The 21,222-nt window shown below is 46.9% G+C and overlaps 1 protein-coding gene across 1 annotated transcript in view; it reads right to left on the bottom strand.

The window, feature by feature from the left end:
* Window positions 1-21,222, bottom strand: part of TSNARE1 (t-SNARE domain containing 1) — a 383,201-nt gene that overhangs the window by 229,610 nt on the left and 132,369 nt on the right. The window contains exon 3 of the mRNA XM_081874759.1: window positions 774-851. Coding sequence (XP_081730885.1) covers window positions 774-843 — 70 coding nt within the window. The 5' untranslated portion in view covers window positions 844-851. The remainder of the gene's footprint in view (window positions 1-773; window positions 852-21,222) is intronic.

The raw sequence follows: 21,222 nt of genomic DNA, 5'->3' as shown, positions 1-21,222 counted from the left end.
TCCCTTCTCCTGCCAACCTAGCAGTTCGAAAGCACGTCAAAGTGCAAGTAAATAAATAGGTACCGCTCAGGCGGGAAGGTAAATGGCGTTTCTGTGCACTGCTCTGGTTTGCCAGAAGCAGCTTGGTCATGCTGGCCACATGACCCGGAAGCTGTATGCCGGCTCCCTCGGCCAATAAAGCGAGTGAGCGCCACAACCCCAGAGTCAGTCATGACTGGACCTAACGGTCAGGGGTCCCTTTACCTTTACCTTTAAACATGCATTTGGGAGGAGAGTGAAAAGGAGACACACAGGATATCTGCACATCCCCTTTTCTCACCTTCCTAGCTGCTGCACTGTCACACCCTTTGGAAAGCCCCGAAAAACAAGAGAGACAACTGGTAAACAAGGAAGCACACCAGAAAGTACAACACTGCTTTAACACAGCCTACAGAGGGCTATTTTTGCAAACTGAGATCCTATGTGTGCCTGTACGTGGGGTCATTTCTCTAAGGTAGTCTATCTTAAAGTTTTTATGTGTTTATATGCCTATCGCACTTTTAAACTTAAAATCCATTGTTGTATATTGTTTTAAATGTTTGTTTTGCTATTGGGATTGTAGTTCCACTTGTGCTTCACAAGCTGGTCTCTGACCGTAACAAATTTCATGTTCATGTTCATGACATCCTATGCATGTACCATTCTATAAAACAGCCTCCTCTTGTTCAAAAAGGAGTTTCTGAACATTGTAATACAAACTGCACCCAATAGACTGGTGTGTCTGAAATACGCACCATTGGCATTAATTCGGAAGACGCTGGCCGATGTATCCTGGAAAAGATCCTGTAGTTCATTGGGATCCATCTGTGTGGCTGGAAAGAAGAAGAGGCGAGACAGTCAATGCATCAAGCTGCAGCTGTTGATCTGGTCTCGATTTATAATGCTCCAGAGTGTCTCAAATATGAGCGCGACATAGGAGATGCTAAGCCACTGCAAACAGGTACTCAGGGGGAAAAGCAAACAGTCTTTGTGACTTCCACACAAACTTTCCCTTGTGAGTGACCTCTGCCCCTTAATTCATATTACTTTTATTGTTCTGGGGTAGGCCTGGGCTGAATGTTTAAACAAGTATGGTCCGCTTGCGAGATCTGAATCTCCACCACCTGAATTTAGCTGGCTGGGTGCTTTTCAGGCATGTCACGAAGCACAGGAAAAGCCCATCTTAGCTGGAAAGTTCATTCCGAGTTATTTAGGTGAAGAAACTGATCTGTTAAAACAGGAAGAAATCAGGTTTACAATCTCTGGCATTCAATGCCCTCTCCCTGATCCTGCCCTGCAGTTCAATAACAACTTAATTATTCTAGGGAAGTGAAAGTGGCGAGGAGGCAGAGGGAGCCTGTTATCTGAGCTGGGGAAGTCTGCAGTTTAGGATGGATGCAGTGAAGCCTCCGCTCTCGATCTCACACATACATATCCCCTCTTCTAGAGGAATGAAGCAGTCACGAACAAACACCCAGGCTTTGGACTGAAAAGAAGCAATTTGCAGAGAACACGTCCCGGTCGCCAGGCATAGCAACGATCCGGCAGCACGGATGGGTGCCAAGGTTGTAAATGGAAAGAGGGGTGGGGGGAGGGAGGGAGGGAGGCAGGGAGGGGACATGGCTAACACAAAAACACGATGTCCAATAAAAATTAAACAAGTTAGACTTCATAAAATGCAGTGCTAAAATATTATATTCTCTCTCTCCCTCCCATTTCCTTGGTAGAAATATGACTCCATCCTCTGTTTGAAATATATTCCCACAATGCTTTGAGAAAGAGCTAGGGAGATGACATCTTCTTTGCTTCAACCACCACTTGGGTTGGTGAGTTGGCTGCAGTCTGGGTCAGTTGCCTGGACCGGGAGTTTCCTGGGCTTGCGTGCAGGTGGTGAATTCACAGGATGGAAGAAGGAGGTGGGCATGGTGCCACCATGTTTCAGCACCTGTGCCCCCCCTCCCAAACAGCCCATTTATCCGTCTTGACCTGTCCTGGCTTCTGGGTCATGTTTCTGACCTTAAGTCAGGAGTGCGTGCAGGAGCCAGGCACTGTGACCAGCAGGGCTTCGCAGGACTGGGGCCTTCCTAAGTTTGTTCTGGAAAGGCAAGGGCAGCCACACAGGTGAGGCTGCTTGGTAACTCACTGCACCTGGTGGCTAGAGCCGGAAGGGATACAAGGTCAGCATTTCCCTTCAGCTCTTTGCTACAGCAACACGTTTCCTGCCTCAGCTTCTTGACTCCTTGCTTCCTGACCCTTGGACTCTTGGCTTCTAGACTCTCGTTCCTGCTCCCATCCCGCCATCTTGCCCCCGGTCCCAATGTCCTCAGCTGGGACTTTGATCGCCCGTAGATCGGACCGCGACACCATATTCTTGTGCTTCACTGGGTGACTTCGGGTTTGTCACCAACTCTCAGCCTAACCTACCTCACAGGGTTGTTTTGAGGATAATACGGAGAGCGGGGAAAGCCACTGGTGCCACTTTGAGCTGCTTGGTAGAAAAATGGGACATCAATAGAGTGAGGATACGGGTGAGGAGTTGCATGTGGCTCCAAACCATAGGTTGCCACCCCTGTTCAGTCTGGCAGAGTTTAAAAGACACAATATCTTTGTAAAAACTGCAGGTTGGGATACATGAAGCTGCCTTCAACCAAGTCAGATCACTGGTCCGTCTAGCTCAGTACGGTGGTACCTCTGGTTATGAGCTTAATTTGGAGGTCTGTTCCAGTGGCGTAGCGTGGGTTGTCAGCACCCGGGGCAAGGCAAGTAATTTGCGCCCCCTAACCCGTGGATTTGCGCCCCCTAACCCGTGGATTTGCCCTAACCCCAGATGTTGCGCCCAGTGCGGCCGGCCCCCCCTGCACCCCCCACGCTACGCCACTGGTCTGTTCTTAACCTGAAACCATTCTTAACCTGAAGTACCACTTTAGCTAATGGGATCTCCTGCTACCCCCGCACCACCAGCATGCAATTTCTTTTCTCATCCTGAGGTAAAGTTCTTAACCCAAGGTACTACTTCTGGGTTAGTGAAGTCTGTAACCTGAAGTGTTTGTAACCCGAGGTGTTTGTAACCTGAGGTACCACTGTACTGCCTACACCGAGTGACACCAACTTTCCAGGGCTTTTCAGACAGAAATGTTTCCAGCGGATATGGGGCAAAGAGGACTAACTGTGGGGAAGAGCTATTATTGCCCTCATTTTTCTGCTTGTCTGCTTTCCACAAGCGGGTTGTGGACAGCAAGGTTTCGGGTGTAACGGACACTGGTTCATATCCAGCAGAGGTATTGTTGTTGTGTCCTTACTTCCGATTGTGCATCCCAGGAGACTCTTCACAGCCCAGTTTCTCTCAGTCTGAAAGCGTGAGGCATTGAGCAAGTGTGCCAGGACATTTCAATATCCCCTCAGCGCTACTTCGCCTCTGCCCTCAACAAAAATGGCTGCCCACTTGCTCAACAAGAGGTGTTTTCTATGAATAGCAGGAAAAAAGGAGAAAGGGAGCAGCTGCTCCCAGCGCGGAGATTGAAGTGGCGAGGAAAACCTGTCTGTTGAATTTTGGCCCATCATGCCGTCTGTGAAAGGCACATGCAATTTGCTGGGGGAAAGAGGGAAGGGGGGTTGGGATAAGTGGCAACCCTCAGTCCCTAAAGGAACCATTTTGACAGAGAGGGAAATTATTTCGGCATAAGCAGAGCCTCGGAAGCAGCTAAAGAATCCTTCATCATGACAGGTGCTGGATAAAGCAGCCATTAACGTGAGCGACTGCCGGGGAGGAACAGACACCTCAATGCCTTGTCAGATTTCAATGCTTTTCATATCTTCTTGTAGTTTGGGCAAATGTTATTCCTTCCCAACCTTTATCCTAAACCAGCTTTAGCTATTACTGAAGCCTTCTGTGGAAGTGGCTCCCAAAACTTTCTGTATTTTCACACCAACTGGGGAGTGAAGATGCTCACCTGCACTTTTGCAGGGGGTTCTGGGGCAGGTTCTGTGCTGGATGACCCAGCAGGTTGACTGGGGTGAGCCAGCAGCAACTCACACAGAGCAAGCTGGAGTTAACTCTTTATTAGCAAAACAGGATCTGCACATGAGTGTCTGGCCTAATGGCATGGGATGGGGAGGGGGTCAGTGCACAGGAACCGGAGCAGCAAGACCCATCACCAGAACAAGAGGGGCCCCTGTCTCCATGAACATGGCAGGCTCTGAGGTGTAGGGAGCAGTGTGAGGGACACTCCAGGAGGCTGAGGCAGCCAAGGTCCCACAGCCCACCTCACTAGCTGGTCAGGTGGAGCTCACTAGCTCTGGGACAAAGCGTGTGATTCCTTAGCTACAGTAGGCTCAGGACAGGTGAGGGTCACCTGCCTCATCAAACCCAGATGCTGCAAGCAGCATGCAACATGCAAAAGGGAAGGCAAACTGATCTGCTGTGTTTGTTCAACTGCCCATGTTGGAGGACCTTGGCTTGGATGCTTCTGGACCTCCATGGGGCTGTGTTTTGGGTTTGACTCTGCACTGTATCCTGACTGCTGGACATCAGACTTGGACTACTTGGATTGACTGTTTCCTGACCTGTGAACCACAGAGTTTGGATTTCGAACTTTGCTTGTGTGGATTGACCCCTGGTCTTTGAACTTTGGACTTGACTTGCTGCCTTGCTGCTTGGTAATGGGTTCAAGACAAAGGTCTTAATCCAGCCCCAGACATACTCTAGGGCAGTGTTTCCCAACCTTGGGCCTCCAGATGTTTTTGGCCTACAACTCCCATCATCCCTAGCTAGCAAGACCAGTGGTCAGGGATGATGGGAATTGTAGTTCAAAAACAGCTGGAGGCCCAAGGTTGGGAAACACTGCTCTAGGGCACACACATAAGAAGAACTTCATTGGATCAAGCTAAGGACAAACCTATCACAGCTTTGTGTTCTTGTCCCTGGTAGCCAATCAGATCCCTCTTATGGGAAATTCTCTCTCTCTCTCTCTCTCTCTCTCTCTCTCTCTCTCATTCGTTTGGAAAACTTTCCTCTTTCTTCATACCACCCGGTGATCAAACTTCCTTTCTTTTCACCCTTTCAGAGAACTTTTTGACCTGAAGGAGGAATTTCCAGAACTAGTCTCACCTTTCAGATCGCAACTTGAGGCACCAGTGATTTATGATTGCAAAAGCGGCGGAAATATAAATACATTTTTTTCCACCTTGTAATCAAGCTTTAATCAAACCGTGCCTGGCATTTTTTTTTAATTAACTTGTTTTCATTCTCTTTTGTTTCCTTATTTAGCACCATCGTTAATAAGCGGTTGTACAGGAAGAACAAAGCAACTGTCACCCGGCCTCACAAACCCATTCACATTCTGCTCATGTTTCAGGTTTTAGAAGGACACCGATGTAAAAAAAAAATGATGGCGTATATATATTTTATATGCCACCACCATTGGCATGACGGTCCTCTTTTATCAAACCATCCACAGTCATTGAAGAAGTATGAAAATGTTGGGAGTCAAGAGAGAGCAAGGACAAAGGAAGATGGTACTCTTGTATCCTTAAGAGCATTGTGGGGTGAGATGAATGAACTCTTCCCCTAAGACAGCGGTGAGGGACCTCTGGCATATACAAGGGTGAAAGAACACAAGAAGATTCTGCTGATTCTGGCCATTGGCCCAACTCCTCCAACATCCTGTTCTCACAGAAGCCAACAATATGCCTTCAGAAAGCCCACAAGCAGGATCTGAATGCAATGTTGGTGCTGACCTTTAAAGCCCTAAACAGCCTCGGTCCAGTATATCTGAAGGAGCGTCTCCACCCCCATCGTTCTACCTGGACACTGAGGTCCAGCGCCGAGGGCCTTCTGGCGGTTCCCTCACTGCAAGAAGCCAAGTTACAGGGAAGCAGACAGAGGGCCTTCTCAATAGTGGCACCCACCCTGTGGAACACCCTCCCATCAGATGTCAAAGAGAAAAACAACTACAACTTTTAGAAGACATCTGAAGGCGGTCCTGTTTAGGGAAGCTTTTAATGTTTGATGCATTACTGTATTTTAATATTTTGTTGGAAGCTGCCCAGAGTAGCTGGGAAAGCCCAGCTGGATGGGTGGGGTATAAATAAATTATTATTATTATTATTATTATTATTATTATTATTATTATTATTATTACTACTACTACTACTACTACTACTACTACTTATGCACTCTCCTCTCCTGTGGTTCCCAGTTCCTTGTATTCATAAGTGAACTGGACACAGGTGGCACTGTGGTCTAAACCACTGAGCATCTTGGGTTTGATGATGAGAAGGTCGGTAGTTCGAATCCCCATGACAGGGTGAGCTCTGGATGGTTAAGTCCAGCCAAAGGCAACTATGGGGTTTTGGCACTCATCTCGCTTTCAGGCTGAGGGAGCCAGTGTTTGTCCACAGACAACTTTCCGGGTCGTGTGGCCAGCAGGACAAAACCGCTTCTGGTGCAACGGAATACTGTGACGGAAACCAGAGAGCATGGAAATGCCGTTTACTTTCCCGTCGCAGTGGTACCTATTTATCTACTTGCACTGGTGTGCTTTCAAACTGCTAAGTTAGCAGGAGTTGGGGCAGAGCAACGGGAGCTCACTCCGTCATGCAGATTCGAACCGCCGACCTTCCGATCAGCAAGCCTAAGAGGCTCCGTGTTTTAGACCACATTGCCACCCGCGTCCTTTACCTTTGCCTCTGCTAGTAGCTGTTGATAGCTTTGTCCTTCATTACTTTGTTCAGTCATCTTTTTAAGCCATCCAAATTGCTGGTCATCGCTGCCTCCTGTGGGAGTGAGTTCCACATTTTAGAGATGCTCTGTGTGAATAAGTACTTTCTTTTACAGTGGTACCTCAGGTTAAGAAGTTAATTTGTTCTGGAGGTCTGTTCTTAACCTAAAACTGTTCTTAACCTGAAGCACCACTTTAGCTAATGGGGCCTCCTGCTGCTGCTGCTGCTGCGAGATTTCTGTTCTCATCCTGAAGCAAAGTTCTTAACCTGAAGTACTATTTCTGGACAAAACAAATTCCTTCCAGTAGCACCTTAAAGACCAACTAAGTCAGTTCTTGGTATGAGCTTTCGTGTGCATGCACACTTCTTCAGATACACTGAAACAGAAGTCACCAGACCCTTCTATATAGTGAGAAGGTGGGGAGGGGTATTACTCAGAAGGGTGGTGGGAATGGGTGATTGGCAGATAGCTGTGATGAGCCTGTTGACGACTCTTAACGACTGCAATAGGTCTTACAGGAAAAAGCAAGGGGTGAAAAGGTGAAAAATGGCTTTGTCATGTATAATGCACACACAGAGAGAGAGACAAACACAAAGACATCTGTATTTGTCTCTATCTGATGTTCCATTAGAAAAAAAAGCACAGAGCAAACCTTGTCCATCGCCAAGCTGTGTGCGGTAACTGCTTTCTAATTTTGGTAAAAGCCAGGCATTTTGGTTTCAGTCGGCTGCTTTTATAAATTAAGCATCCGCCTGCTTTTTAATCAATGAAGAGAGAGAGGAAAAAATATTAAATGGAAAGGCTTTTGCAGGAAAAAGTGTGCCTTATTACCAAAATCTCCGTTAGCGGGGGTTTTAAAATGACAAAGTGATTTAAGTTGTTTAGGCCAGGGGAGGATTAAGAGAGAGTTTAAAGACAATTCGTTATTCAATGGAATAAAACCAGCCTCGTGGAAAACGCCCATTTGCTCACAAAACTTGTGAGAAATAACTGTTCTGTGTTTAATAGTTTCTCTGTGGGTGTCGTTGTGAGCACAGCCGAAGTAGAGCATCCAAACTTGGAGACCAGATGAATAGAACATGTTCAGTCCTCATCGAAACTGTGTGTTTTGTTTTGTGCCCCTTTTGCTGTTGTTTGTTTCCCCCCTAAATATTATTTGTTGTTGTTCTGCAAACCAAAGGCTTCCCCAAGAATGCAGACACCTCCCTCAGGGGCATGGAGGGCAGAATTGAAGACACTCAAACTCAGGACGCAAGGGAGAGATGTGCTAAGAGGAAGGCACACTTGGCAAACCCTCATCGTGATCAACTCCCGCCCGGCAACCAATGTCCCCGCTGTGGAAGGACGTGTGGATCCAGAATTGGCCTCCATAGTTACTTACGGACTCATTGTTAAAACTGTGTTTATGGAAGACAATCTTACTCGGCTATGAGTGATGGCCAAAGCAGAAGAAGAAGAAGAAGAAGAAGAAGAAGAAGAAGAAGAAGATAGCAATAACAAAATGGGGAATGGGTGACCCTTCAGAGGTTGCTAAACTCCACCTCGCATCATCCCTGACTATCGACCATGCTGGTTGGGATTGATGGGAGTTGTAGCTAAAAACATCTGCAGGACCACAGGTTCCCACCACTGGCCTAAAAGCTGTGGTACACCTGGTGGATTTGGAAAACCCTGCTTAGCCAAAGTATTTGTGGGAATTCCTAAAGAAGTTGAAGGAGAGCTCACATCATCACTGACCACTGCTGATACTGGCTGGGGCTGATGGACATTGTGGAGTCCAACAGTAACTAGAGGACTGCAGGTTGTCCAACCCTGACTGAGTTGTGCGAATGAGGTTGGCATTCTATAGGCTTAAATAATAATATAATAATAATTTATTATTTACACCCCGCCCATCTGGCTGTGCTTCCCCAGCCACGCTGGGTGGCTTCCAACCAAATATTAAAATACCATAATGCATCAAACATTAAAAGCTTCCCTAAACAGCGCTGCCTTCAGATGTCTTCTAAAAGTTTGGTAGTTGCTGTTCTCTTTGACATCTGGTGGGAGCGCGTTCCACAGGGCAGGCGCCACTACCAAGAAGGCCCTCTGCCTGGTTCTCTGTAACTTGGCTTCTCGCAGTGAGGGAACCGCCAAAAAATACTGGACTAAAAAAACCTGATGCAGTGAAGACCATAAAATAAATCACTTGCATGAGACTAGCCAGTGCAGCATTCTTAGAGAAAACGCAAGTGAAGGAATAGCCTCACTTCTCATTTAGATAAGTCCTGATGAACTCATCTGTCTGACAAGGTATTCTTCCCCACCACCACAAAGGAGACACATTGCAGTTGCATTTAGCCACCTTTATCACTGTCTTTAATAATCACCAGTATTATCAGCAACAGAACAGGCAAGCATTTCTTATCCTGACAAGACGCACACGATGAACAGAGGTGATACGGCGGAGAAATCATCTCCGTCGACCAAAGAGAGACACGTTCTTAGACATCGAAGCAGGAGATGGATTCCAAAGCGAATCACCCATGCAGTTGGGTATTACTTTCCAGCTTTCTGAATTATAAATGCTTTTAAAAAGGCACAACAGTATCGGGGAGTGTAATCTTGACAGTTCTATCTAGAGGGTCTAACATATTGCATTGAAAGGCTGGCAGTAATATTGAGCCAATCTTGGTGTATCTCAGGGAGTGATACACATCGTTCAGGAGATTATCCTCGCTGACGTGAAGTTGGAGGGACTCCAGAACCAGACTGAGGCACCAATCTGGATCAATGGGGAAGATAAGAACTGTGAGTGGTTATAGCCTTGTTTAAGCAATTAAGATATTGAGGATGCTATCTTGGGCCTCTTATTTGCATCTTTGGGCTAGGACCAGCTGTGTAGTGCAGGAGACCACAGAAAACTAAGCCTCTTCAGTTCAAGGCACCTAAAGGTGGATTATAAACTTCCACTCCTACTCCCTATTCCCATTTTGTCCTTGCAATAACCCCTATGAGGTAGGTTAGGCTAAAAGTGAGTGAATGGCCCAAGGTTATGCTGATAAACATAAATGCATTATATTCATGGGAAATGCATGCAAAGATCTGTATAATAGACCACAACGTATACATGAATATCTATGTTGGATGAAAAGCATACTTAAAGGCTAATGAATGTTCACAATGACAGTTTTTAAAACATGCAAACGGCGATGGAAACTGAACTTTAGCCTGGAAAAGAGGAGACTGAGAGGAGAAAGGATAGTTCACTTTCCATCGCAGTTTGCATACCCAGCTCCTTCAACCACTCCTAATAAGGCTTGGTTTGTTTCCAGGAAAGAATGAACCTATACTAGCTCTTTGCAACCAGGATGATGATGCTAACAAAACATACCCATCTTTTCTGCCTTACTTTCCTTCCCATTTTCCCCCCCATGCAGGAAGAGATTACTGCTCCTTATTTTACCTTCCACACAGTCTTTGAATAGAGTGAACTAATTAAGATCATCTAAGGCTGCAATATTAAACATGCTTGCCTGGGAGCAAGCACAACTGACCAGAGTCAGATTTATTTCTGAGCACACATGCCTAGCACTGCACTGTTGCAAAGGGACTGCAATTGCAGCTTCTGCAGGGCTGGGGCAGCAACAGCTGGCAGTTTTTGATCAGAGGCAGGGGGTCTCTAATGTCATGTTTCCCCTATTAAGCCAACCTAAAAATATCCTTGCGTTCCGCTCCCAGGAGGTGCAAGAAATGTAAACACTTGAGAGGCGGAGAGGCATCTTTGGGAAAGCAGAGCATACTCGGAGTGTCAGCAAATAGGCTGTCAGGCGTGGGATGTGAAAAGGGAAGCGCACAGAGAAAGAAGAGACACAGTTCTGGGATCTCAGCTGGAGGTGTGGGACCTCATCTTTTGTTGGTTGGTAAAAAATATTGTCAAAACAGAAATGGAGAGCTCACGCTGTCACACCAAGGGGAATGCCTTCCATTAATGAGTCAAGCATCCATGCTGGGGGAAAAGTTGCCATTGCCATGAAAAGTTGCACACTTTGTTTTATTTATTTGCATCAAATAAATAGGAAAATGGAACTTGCTCCCACAAGAGGCGGGGATGGCCGCCAACCTGGATGGCTTTAAAGGAGGACCGGAAAAAATCATGGCAAATAAGGCAATGAATGACTACTACTACAGCTTGCACCTTAATATCAGCAAGACAAAGGAGATGGTGTTGGACTTTCGGAGGAAGAGAGGAGAACTAGCCCTGCTGTACATTGGGGAGGGCTGTGTGGAGTGAGTCTCTTCCTTTAAATTCCTAGGCGTTTATCTCAGTGAAGACCTTACTTGGAAAATCAATACAACCCAGGTGGTTAAGAAAGCCCAACAGAGACTCCATCTCCTCAGAGTATTGCGGAAGAACGATGACAATCAACATTTGATGATCTCCTTCTACCGGTCCACAATAGAAAGTGTCCTTTCATACTGTATCACGGTGTGGTATGCTGGTTTGACATCATCTGATAGGAAGTACCTACAGTGGGTGGTGAATACAGCACAAGATATTATGGGCTGTCCCGTGAATCCGTCGGTTGACATCTCAGAAGAACGTTGCCTCAGGAGAGTGAGGAAAATTCTCAGGGATAATTCACATCCTGGCTGGCACTTTCTTGATCTCCTGCCCTTGGGCAGAAGATATAGAAGCATTATTAATTAGTCGCACCAACAGGGTAAAGAACAGCTTCTATCTGTGGGCTGAATGAAAAGATAATGAAAAGATAATGAAAAGATAACAACAGGGCAACTGACTTTCAGGTTTGGTGGGTGTGCATCAGTAAATGAAGGGAATTAAGACTAAGAGAGCTGAGTGGGGGGTGCTCGTCTAATCTCACTGTATACAAGTTGTAGAAGTGACAATAAAGTATTTCATAGTCATGATGGAGGCAGCAATGCTCCTGAATAGCAGTTGCTGGAACCACAGGAGGGGAGAAAGCTCTTGTGGTCTAATCCTGCTTACAGGTTTCCCACAGGCATCTGGTTGGCCATCATGAGAACAGGATACTGGACTAGATGGGCCACTGGCCTGATCCAGAAGGCTCTTCTTATGTTCAGAACAGGGCAATGCTTTCTACTGAATAAACTCCTGGGAGTGCACCTTAGTGAAGACCTCACTTGGAAAAACAACATAACTCAGGTGGTTAGTAAAGCCCAACAGAGACTCCATTCCTCAGGGTCTTTCAAAAGAACAATGTTAAACAACAATTGATGACCTCCTTCTACCGGTCCACAATAGAAAGTGTCCTCCCCTATTGTATCACAGTGTGGTACGTTGACAGCCATGGACAGAAAGCCTTTACAGAGGGTGGTGAACACAGCACATGATATCATGGGTCCCCTGAGCCCGCTAGATGACGTCGCAAGGGATTGATGCCTTAGGAGAACGAGAAAAATTCTCAGGGACGATTCACACCCCAGCCAGCACCTCTTTAATCTTCTACCCTCGGGCAGGAGATATAGAAGTATAATTAGTCGTACCAACAGGCTAAAAAACAGTTTCTATCTGTGGGCTGTTAGGCTGCTGAACGGAAAATAATATAGTGCAACTGACTTCCGGGGTTGGTGTGTTATGCGACAAGCACACAGAGTGCAATGAGATTGAGTGTTTGGGGGGGGGGAGGCTCAGTTAATTTCATTGTACACAGGTTGTACATTGACAATAAAGGTATTATTATTATAAGGGTCACAGCTAAGTGGTGGGAGAGCAAGATACTCAGGGTGAGAGACTGGGACCAAAAAGAAAAAGGAAAACTCCCAGGTCAGCAGCTGTCAGGGACTGTACTGAGGAAGAGAACAGTATAGATTTAGAACAGTGGTTTGCATTAGGTCACAGTTCAGAAGCTGCAGAGGGGAGAAGCTGGGAAATATGGGGAGGGGAGCAGGAGGAAGAAGCACCAGGGAAGAGACAGCTGACAAACTCAGTGTCCTTGGAAAGCATTCCTGACCCCCTTCCCAGGACCAGGCGTGCATTTAGAGTAGTAGAACAGAAAGCTCAGAGGCAGAAAGCACACATTAGTCGGTGCAGGGATGAAATAGACTAGGAGGGACTGAGGGAGTGGGAATTTACTCGGAGCAACGCCATTATCAAATAAAGACGGCATTCTTACATCTCTCTCACTGTGAATATTGAATAAAAGACTTGGTAAGAACTCTTCTTGTTTATCTACTTCTCGGCTGCCACCATAGGAGGGATCGGATTCCCCAAAGCCTGGCAATGGCATAGAAAGCCCTGCTGGCACGTTGGGTGGGCACATGCACTGTGCCATGGGGATGGGGCATGCACCCGGGCGCCCGGCAGGGACGCAGCTGGCATGCGTCAGTCCTGCGCTCCTTTTGGGGGCAGCAGGAGGCTTGCAGGGTGCTTGAGCCACCATATCGCTCCCAGCTGGAGCTCATCCAGGAGGGACATGGTGGCCCAGGCACCCTGCTGGCCCAATGCCACCCACAGCAATCTGCCCCTTCTGTGCCCCTATAGCTATGCCACTGTTCCAAGTGAGATATAAAGGTCCACCCTTTTTTGAGACAGAATCCTGCATTTTCTTTTCTTTCTCTCCCTGTACAATGATGATGAGTCATTTTTTTTCCATTATTGTATTATGGAAAAGCTTTAATAAAAATTTATCCCAAAAGAGGGGAGTGCTCTATTATTAAGTAGATTATATCTTATAATATGATATGCACTCAAAAAAATTCCACATACTAATGAAATCAGTGCATTTAACAAATAATACCATGGATGGATGTAGGGACGTGGGTAGCACTGTGGGTTAAATCACAGAGCCTAGGACTTGATGATCAGAAGGTCAGCTGCTTGAATCCCCACGACGGGGTGAGCTCCCGTTGCCTGGTCCCTGCTCCTGCCAACCTAGCAGTTCGAAAGCACATCAAAGTGCAAATAGATAAATAGGTACCGCTCCGGTGGGAAGGTGTTTCCGTGCGCTGTTCTGGTTTGCCAGAAGCGGCTTAGTCATGCTGGCCACATGACCCGGAAGCTGTACGCCGGCTCCCTCGGACAATAAAGCGAGATGAGCGCCGCAACCCCAGAGTCGGCCACGACTGGACCTAATGGTCAGGGGTCCCTTTACCTTTACCTTACCATGGATGGAAAGAACCGCTCAATTTAAACAGCTCGTTGGTCTTTTAAGTGAATGGGACAAGGAGGTTGGCCTATGCTACTCATTTCACAAACACAACAGAATTAAGTTGCATTACATAGAACAAACACACGTTCTAAGAATTAAATATTAAGCCACATTTACTGGAAAAAGATCCACTGTATATAACCCAAGAATTCAACAGATTTAAGCCATAAAGTGCCACCTTCTCAAGCTGGATTTAAGTGCCATTTCCTTCCTCTAGCGTCTCTAGGGAAGTATGGGTGCCTCTTGGGCTTTGTCAATAGCTGCTGGAGGTCTCGTTCCTGGGTCAGAGAGATTCAATGGCCATTGGTCAGGGATGCTTTAGTTGTGATTCCGGCATTGCAGGAGGCTGGGTTCCCCTTCCAACTCTACAATCCTATGATTCTTTTCGCTTTCCCCAAAGAGGGCAGACTGGAACCCCAGGTCATGACAAAAGCTAACACAAATGCATGTCCAGAGTTCAGGAAAGCCCCTGCTTCCGTTGAATGTGCCAGAGTTTGGAAAGAATCGATGGACTGCAGGGAAAGTGACTGAAGAGATGAAAGGAAACTACAGCAAACGTGAATATTTTATCAGTTGCGAGAGCAAATCCCTACACAGGTAAGCCTCTGATTCTCTCCACATACACCTGTTCACAGCTTTACAAAATAAAAGAGGCTGTGCAGAGGGACCAAGGGAATTAACAAAAAACAAAACAAAAAAAACCTTTCAAATAGTCCAACATGTCTTCAGCATCCCAGCCTCTGATGAACAAGCACAACAAACCCCACTCTTATCGTAAAGGGACTCATTAAAACTCCTCTCTAGTGTAGATTCCAGCACTGTTGTCTTGGGACTTGTCAATATGGTCAGGACTTTCTAAAAATTCAGTGTATTTTTAATTCTTGGTGCACATCTTGGTTCTTCTTAAAGCAGTCAGTACAGATGACCATGTGATGCAGAGCTGCCCATGGTTGCGATGGACTTCTGCAACATTTTCACAAAGCACAATAATCCCTTTCTACTTTGCACTGTTTGGGCAGCCTATGTTCCATGGGTAGGCAAACTAAGGCCCGGGGGCTGGATCCGGCCCATTCGTCTTCTCAATCCGGCCCATGAACAGTCCGGGAATCAGCGTGTTTTTACATAAGTAGAATGTGTCATTTTATTTAAAATGCATCTCTGGGTTATTTGGGGGGCATACAGATTCGTTCATTACCCCCCCCCCAAAAAAAAATATAGTCCAGCCCCCCACAAGGCCTGAGGGACAGGGAACCAGCCCCCTGCTGAAAAAGTTTGCTGACCCCTGCTCAGTCCGCTCCAAAATGAAGCATGTCTTCACACAGTACATAAACTATGGAACTCACTCCCACAGGAGTGTCAGGAGTTCAGCCTACACTCGAGTAGGACCCTGGTAGAGACACATGCCCGACTGGCATGTTTCCCCCCTCCTGGTCTTTCGTTCAGGAGCTTCAAAAGCTTTCTTCTGCCCGAACATCCCAGCGACCAATGCCAACTGACACCAACACACTTAGGGATCCGCAGAGCCTTCTCAACTTGCATGACAGACCTCAGCAACTCAGCATTTTGGCTAATCTACTTTATTTACATACAAACACACACGGAGCACTGCAACATGGCTCCCTCTCTCTCTAGCATCAGACAGCAAAGAGGGAAAAGAACAAAGGACAATAGTCCCACTTCATGGAACACAAACATCCTGTCTCCGTCACTTCCTACTCTGTGGAGTCAAAACATACACCGTCATGTGAGAGACAACAATCCCATGACTGCAGTCATGGAGCAGGAATTCTAACAGTCTTCACACAATACATAAACTATGGAACTCACTCCTACAGGGCAGTGCATAGCCATTGTGGTTAGCAGCCATCAATAGCCCTCTCCTTCCCCATGAATTTGTCCAATCCTCTAACCATCTAGGTTGGTGGCCACACTGCCTCCTGTGGCAGGAAGTTCCATGGTTTAACTATGAACGGCCTGAGGCCTGACATCTGGGCTAAATGGTTTCATTCCTTCACAGGGAGACGATGTATGTATACACACACGTAGTCCATGAATTTTGTTTAATTTATCAGAAACTGTCAACTCATCTTCTGCACATCAATTAAATGCATCATTTCCACTGCAGATGCAGATGTTGTGCCTCACCACTCTCTTTTGGTATATAAAACTGTGTGAATTCAGGTGCCCTTTTTATTGTGTCTTCTCCCCCGGATACAATTCCTTCCCGGGGAGTTTTCCATCTGCTTGTTGAAAGAATATGCAGCTTTACTGCAGATGAAAAAGGCCGGCTGGTGCCTAAAGGGAGCTGGGGGTTTGGTAGATGCTATTCTTCTTCCCGAGGCAGAAGGTCAGCAGTTCCGGTCTCCATGGATCCACACATTCATTGAATCATAAATAAGAAGAGAGCCAGAAAGACCTGTTCAGGTTGCCCTCCCCCCGGGAAAGGAGTGCATCCCACCCCCCAGAAAATGCTCTGAGGCCTGACCCTCTCCGACTGTTCTGCATTCAAGCACTGAGACTTCCGAGATGACTCAATGCACAGCACTCTTCTCAAACAGAACTCGCTGCTGCAGGGGCTTTCTTGCAAGATGCGAGGAGCCCAGCTTTAGAAAAGATCCTTTGAATTGGTACCCAAGGGTTTACGAGCCACAGAATCCTGCAAAGCATAAGCCATCCTTGTCTCTTTCTTTTCTTAGCCATCAGCAGACCTTCCCAAACACAGCCCAGTGTTCATTCAGAATAACCAAACCAAATTCCTCTGTATCTTCTGGGTAAGAGATGGGCAAGCTCTCTGTCCGATAGGATTCCCATAAGAAAGAAGGCCCTTCTCACCCCACCCCCATTTTTGCACCTTATTAAGGCTAGGAGAGAAGATGGGGAGATCTTTATGACCCGGACTCTTAGCCCTTATGGTCATGAATTGACAGGGAATCGATCCCTCAGACCTTTCAGTGGATAAGTGTACAATATGTTCCTCTGTCCACAAACAGCTGAGCCCTACACTCACTCGCTATTCACATACTGGTTACAGTGAGTGCAAGGTCAACATACATAGAAATCAGCCTCACAAATCTTCCACAGAGACATTTGCCCCTGCCTAGAGAAAGCCTGCACCTGTGTTCAGAGTAATGTGTGAACTAGTTTAGTCTTTCTTGTCCTTTGCTGACTTGCAGGGAGCAGAGGGTTCAGGTCCATGAGACCACTTCAGAGACTCGGTCCCCTGGGCCCTGCCCCACAGACAGAAAGTCTTTGCAACATGCTGTGAGATATTTGCAATGCAGTCAAACTGACCATGCGCGTTTGCTAGATTGGCACATGATAGGAGCTAAAGTTCACAGAGTTTTCCTGTAAGTTTGCTAGAAGGAACTCTGAAAGAAGGAGAGTGTAGCCCTTCACCTAGCTGAGTATTTCCTCACCGCTCTATCACCTCATTCCAGCAATGTAAAACACATGCTAAGTTTGAGCTACAGCTCAGACTCCATCTTAAGATAGATTTAAGTATGTCTTTGTAAGTGGATGGCCATTTTAAGCCTGTCTGAACAAAGCTACTGTGCCTGTTACTCTTCGACAAGTATTCTGAGTGAGTAAATTTTATTTTTACCTTTTAGGTAAAGGTAAAGGGACCCCTGACCATTAGATCCAGTCGTGGCTGACTCTGGGGTTGCGGCGCTCATCTCGCTTTATTGGCCGAGGGAGCCAGTGTACAGCTTCCGGGTCATGTGGCCAGCATGACTAAGCCACTTCTGGCGAACCAGAGCAGCGCACGGAAATGCCGTTTACCTTCCCGCCGGAGCGGTACCTATTTATCTACTTGCACTTTGATGTGCTTTCGAACTGCTAGGTTGGTAGGAGCAGGGACCGAGCAATGGGAGCTCACCTCGTCATGGGGATTCGAACCGCCGACCTTACGATCAGCAAGTCCTAGGCTCTGTGATTTAACCAACAGTGCCACCCACATCCCTATTTTTACTTTTTACATGACTGTTTATTGTGATTATTGTTTTAAGGGGGAGAAAGGGGAGACATACCAGGAGAGTCCAACCTGCCTTAAATCATCTTGGATTGCTTAAACTAAAAGGCTAAAACAAGCCTAGCAAAGCTTCCCTTTATAAGCTGCAAAGGGGTGGCATTCTGCTGAAACCACAAACGTGAGGAAGGAAGGATAGTATCTTATACATATAGCCTCTCCTAGCATTTATACACATCTCTACACATACTAGGGAGCAAGGCACTCAGACCAGCTCCTGAATCTCAAGCCCTACAACTGCATTTGAAAACTCCATCATCACCCAATTTGCCTGCCGAGGTTCTTCGACAGGAAAACTCTGGCATGCAATCCTTCCGAAGACTCTCTCTCTCGTCCCCAAATGCAAATCCTTGTCATTTCCAGCAGTGGCCCATCGATCTTCCTGAGCGGGGCACACTGCCAACCCATGCCTCGCCCGCAAATCTGCCGGAGAAACTCAAAATGCAGAGAGTCCTTCGTTTTGCAAATGTGGCAAAGCCATTAAAAAGCCATTAGAAATAGATAATGAAATTAAGAGGATAATCTCCTAATAGGAGCCAGGCTTTGCCTAGGGAGTCCCGGAAGGGCTCAGCGACGTGGTGGGCTAGCTGTGCTTCGACCAAAGACAAATTGAGTGTTTGCAGAGAGGGAAAACAAAGGAGGCGACATTGTTCTGCTTGGCAGGAAGGCATAATAGATTCTGTCTGCGGAGATGGATCTGCACTTGATGCTCTCAGATCACAACAGAAGGGAGCAAATGCCGACTATTACTTTGAATTTATTTAGGGCTCGGAGTGCATCAGACATTCGGCAGACATCACGGGGCCTGCTTCTGACTCAGAGAGACTGAGCTTCAGCAGCCCGCACCTGTAGGTGCTTGCAAAGGCACCAGGCACCATGCCCTTGCATCAGTGGAAGTTAACCGGCACCTTATTCCTAACAGGGACATTGGTTCTACTGAGGCTTAGAGAATTGTGAATCGATCCCCTTCTTCCCACACCTTGGAAAATTTCACTAGCCTTATGAAAAACTTTTTGAGGGATGTGGCTTGGTGGTACAGCTCCTGCTTTGCATTTGGAAGGTCCAAAATTCAATTCCTGGCGTCTTCAGTGTTGGTGCTGACCTTTAAAGCCCTAAACGGCCTCGGTCCAGTATACCCGAAGGAGCGTCTCCACCCCCACCGTTCTGCCCAGACACTGAGGTCCAGCGCCGAGGGCCTTCTGGCGGTTCCCTCGCTGCGAGAAGCCAAGTTACAGGGAACCAGGCAGAGGGCCTTCTCGGTGGTGGCACCCGCCCTGTGGAACGCCCTCCCACCAGATGTCAAAGAGAAAAACAACTACCAGACTTTTAGAAAATGTCTGAAGGCAGCCCTGTTTAGGGAAGCTTTTAAAGTTTAATAGGTTATTGTATTTTAATATTCTGTTGGAAGCTGTCCAGAGTGGCTGGGGAAACCCAGGCAGACGGGTGGGGTATAAATGATAAATTATTATTATTATTATTCAGTTAAGGGTGGAAGAGACTCCTGGCTGATATCCCAGAAAACTGTTGTCAGCCACTGTAGGCAACCATCCAATGTTCCTCCTATTGGAGAAGGACCATAGAGATCCATAGAGGACCACAGAAGAGGAGAGTGTTAGGAAAACATTCTTTAAAGTTTGAGGAGATTTCACCCCTCCCATACCCAAGAATCTCCTGAGAATCTCCTGAGGTCTCTGCTGACTCTACAGAGAGGAAGAGCAATGTACTGCTCTCTACTTAATTAGTCAAGTGAGTGAGTCAGTCTCTGTGTGAGAGAGAGAGTCAGTCAGTGTGTCGGAGAGAGAGTGCAAGAGATCGTGTTTATAGATAAGATTGCTGCTAAGAGCAGCTGCAGGCACTCAGAGTATAGCATTGATTTATGCTTAGAATTTGTAGCTCTGTATATAGTTTTGTATTATAGCTGTAGCAATAGAATAAAAGGAAGATATTCTACAGAGCTGCTCTCCGAGTGGTTTATACTCTGCAAGACTCTGCAAAACGCTGCTGCGCAACGACTGTATTATTGAGACAGTGAATCCGGTGCTCTCAGCTCTAAGCTGTGAGTCCACAGCACTGTGACCTGTTCCTGTGGGAAAGGAGGTCTCTGGCAGTGCTACCCAGCTCGCCTAGCCCAGTCGGGGCTGTAGTGCATGAGTCCAGTTGGTGCACTGGCTCAAGGGCGATGCTGACAAATACGGTTCCTTTAAGTTTAAGAAAGGTTTCCAGAAGCTTCTTCAATGTGTGGGACAGGCACTCCAAGCTTAATTGGTGGCAGCTGGAGATGCATTTAAAAGGAGGAAGATGAATTTGCAATTTGACACAAGTAGAGAGCACACATTCGCTGTTCGTACACATGCTTACAGCTAGTTTGGATACATGGTAAAGTGTGATGCTAATACTATGGGTTTGCAGTATCAGGACTGTTTATTAATAGACTGAAAGTATACTGTGCCGAAGAGAGGGAGAAGGACTGTAAATAGTTTGTAGAAAAATTGAAAAGCTTGTATACTCAAATGCTTGCATAAAGTAATTCTTGACTGTTCATTCAAGTGTGCCTACAGTTCTTGTCGTCTGCTAGGGAACCTCTGCTAGACACTTTGGGAAGCAGTTATCATCAGTAACCTCTAATAGAAAGGACTCTTAGGCTCAAATCCTGCTTTGGGTTTCCCACGAGCATCTGATTGGCCCCTGTGAAACACGATGGGCCATTGTCCTGATCCAGTAAAGGTAAAGGGATCCCTGACCATTAGGTCCAGTCATGACCGACTCTGGGGTTGCTGCGCTCATCTCGCTTTATTGGCCGAGGGAGCCGGTGTACAGCTTCCGGGTCATGTGGGCAGCATGACTAAGCCGCTTCTGGCAAACCAGAGCAGCGCACGGAAATGCCATTTACCTTCCCGCCGGAGTGGTACCTATTTATTTACTTGCACTTTGACGTGCTTTCAAACTGCTAGGTTGGCAGGAGCAGGGACTGAGCAACCGGAGCTCACCCCGTCGTGGGGATCTGAACTGCCAACATGCTGATAGGCAAGTCCTAGGCTCTGTGGTTCAACCCACAGCGCCACCCGCGTCCCACCCTGATCCAGTAGGTTCATCCTATTGCTTAGAAATCCCTGGCTTGACCCAGCAGTCCACCCCTTGAGTTCTGAAACGAACAGATGTTTTGGAAATCATGTTCCAAGCCAGGTTGCTTGCAGAGGACACTTCTTCCCCTTTCCTTGACAACTGAAGGTTGTTGGCAGCAGTGCGCCAGACTCCTCTTCTGCCTCCCCTCCCCGTCATATCGT

The sequence above is a fragment of the Podarcis erhardii genome (assembly GCF_964252035.2).
Source record: "Podarcis erhardii genome assembly, chromosome: 8".
Lineage (NCBI taxonomy): Eukaryota > Metazoa > Chordata > Lepidosauria > Squamata > Lacertidae > Podarcis > Podarcis erhardii.
Note: the sequence above shows the minus strand (reverse complement) of the source record. Positions and strands in the feature narration are given on the sequence as shown.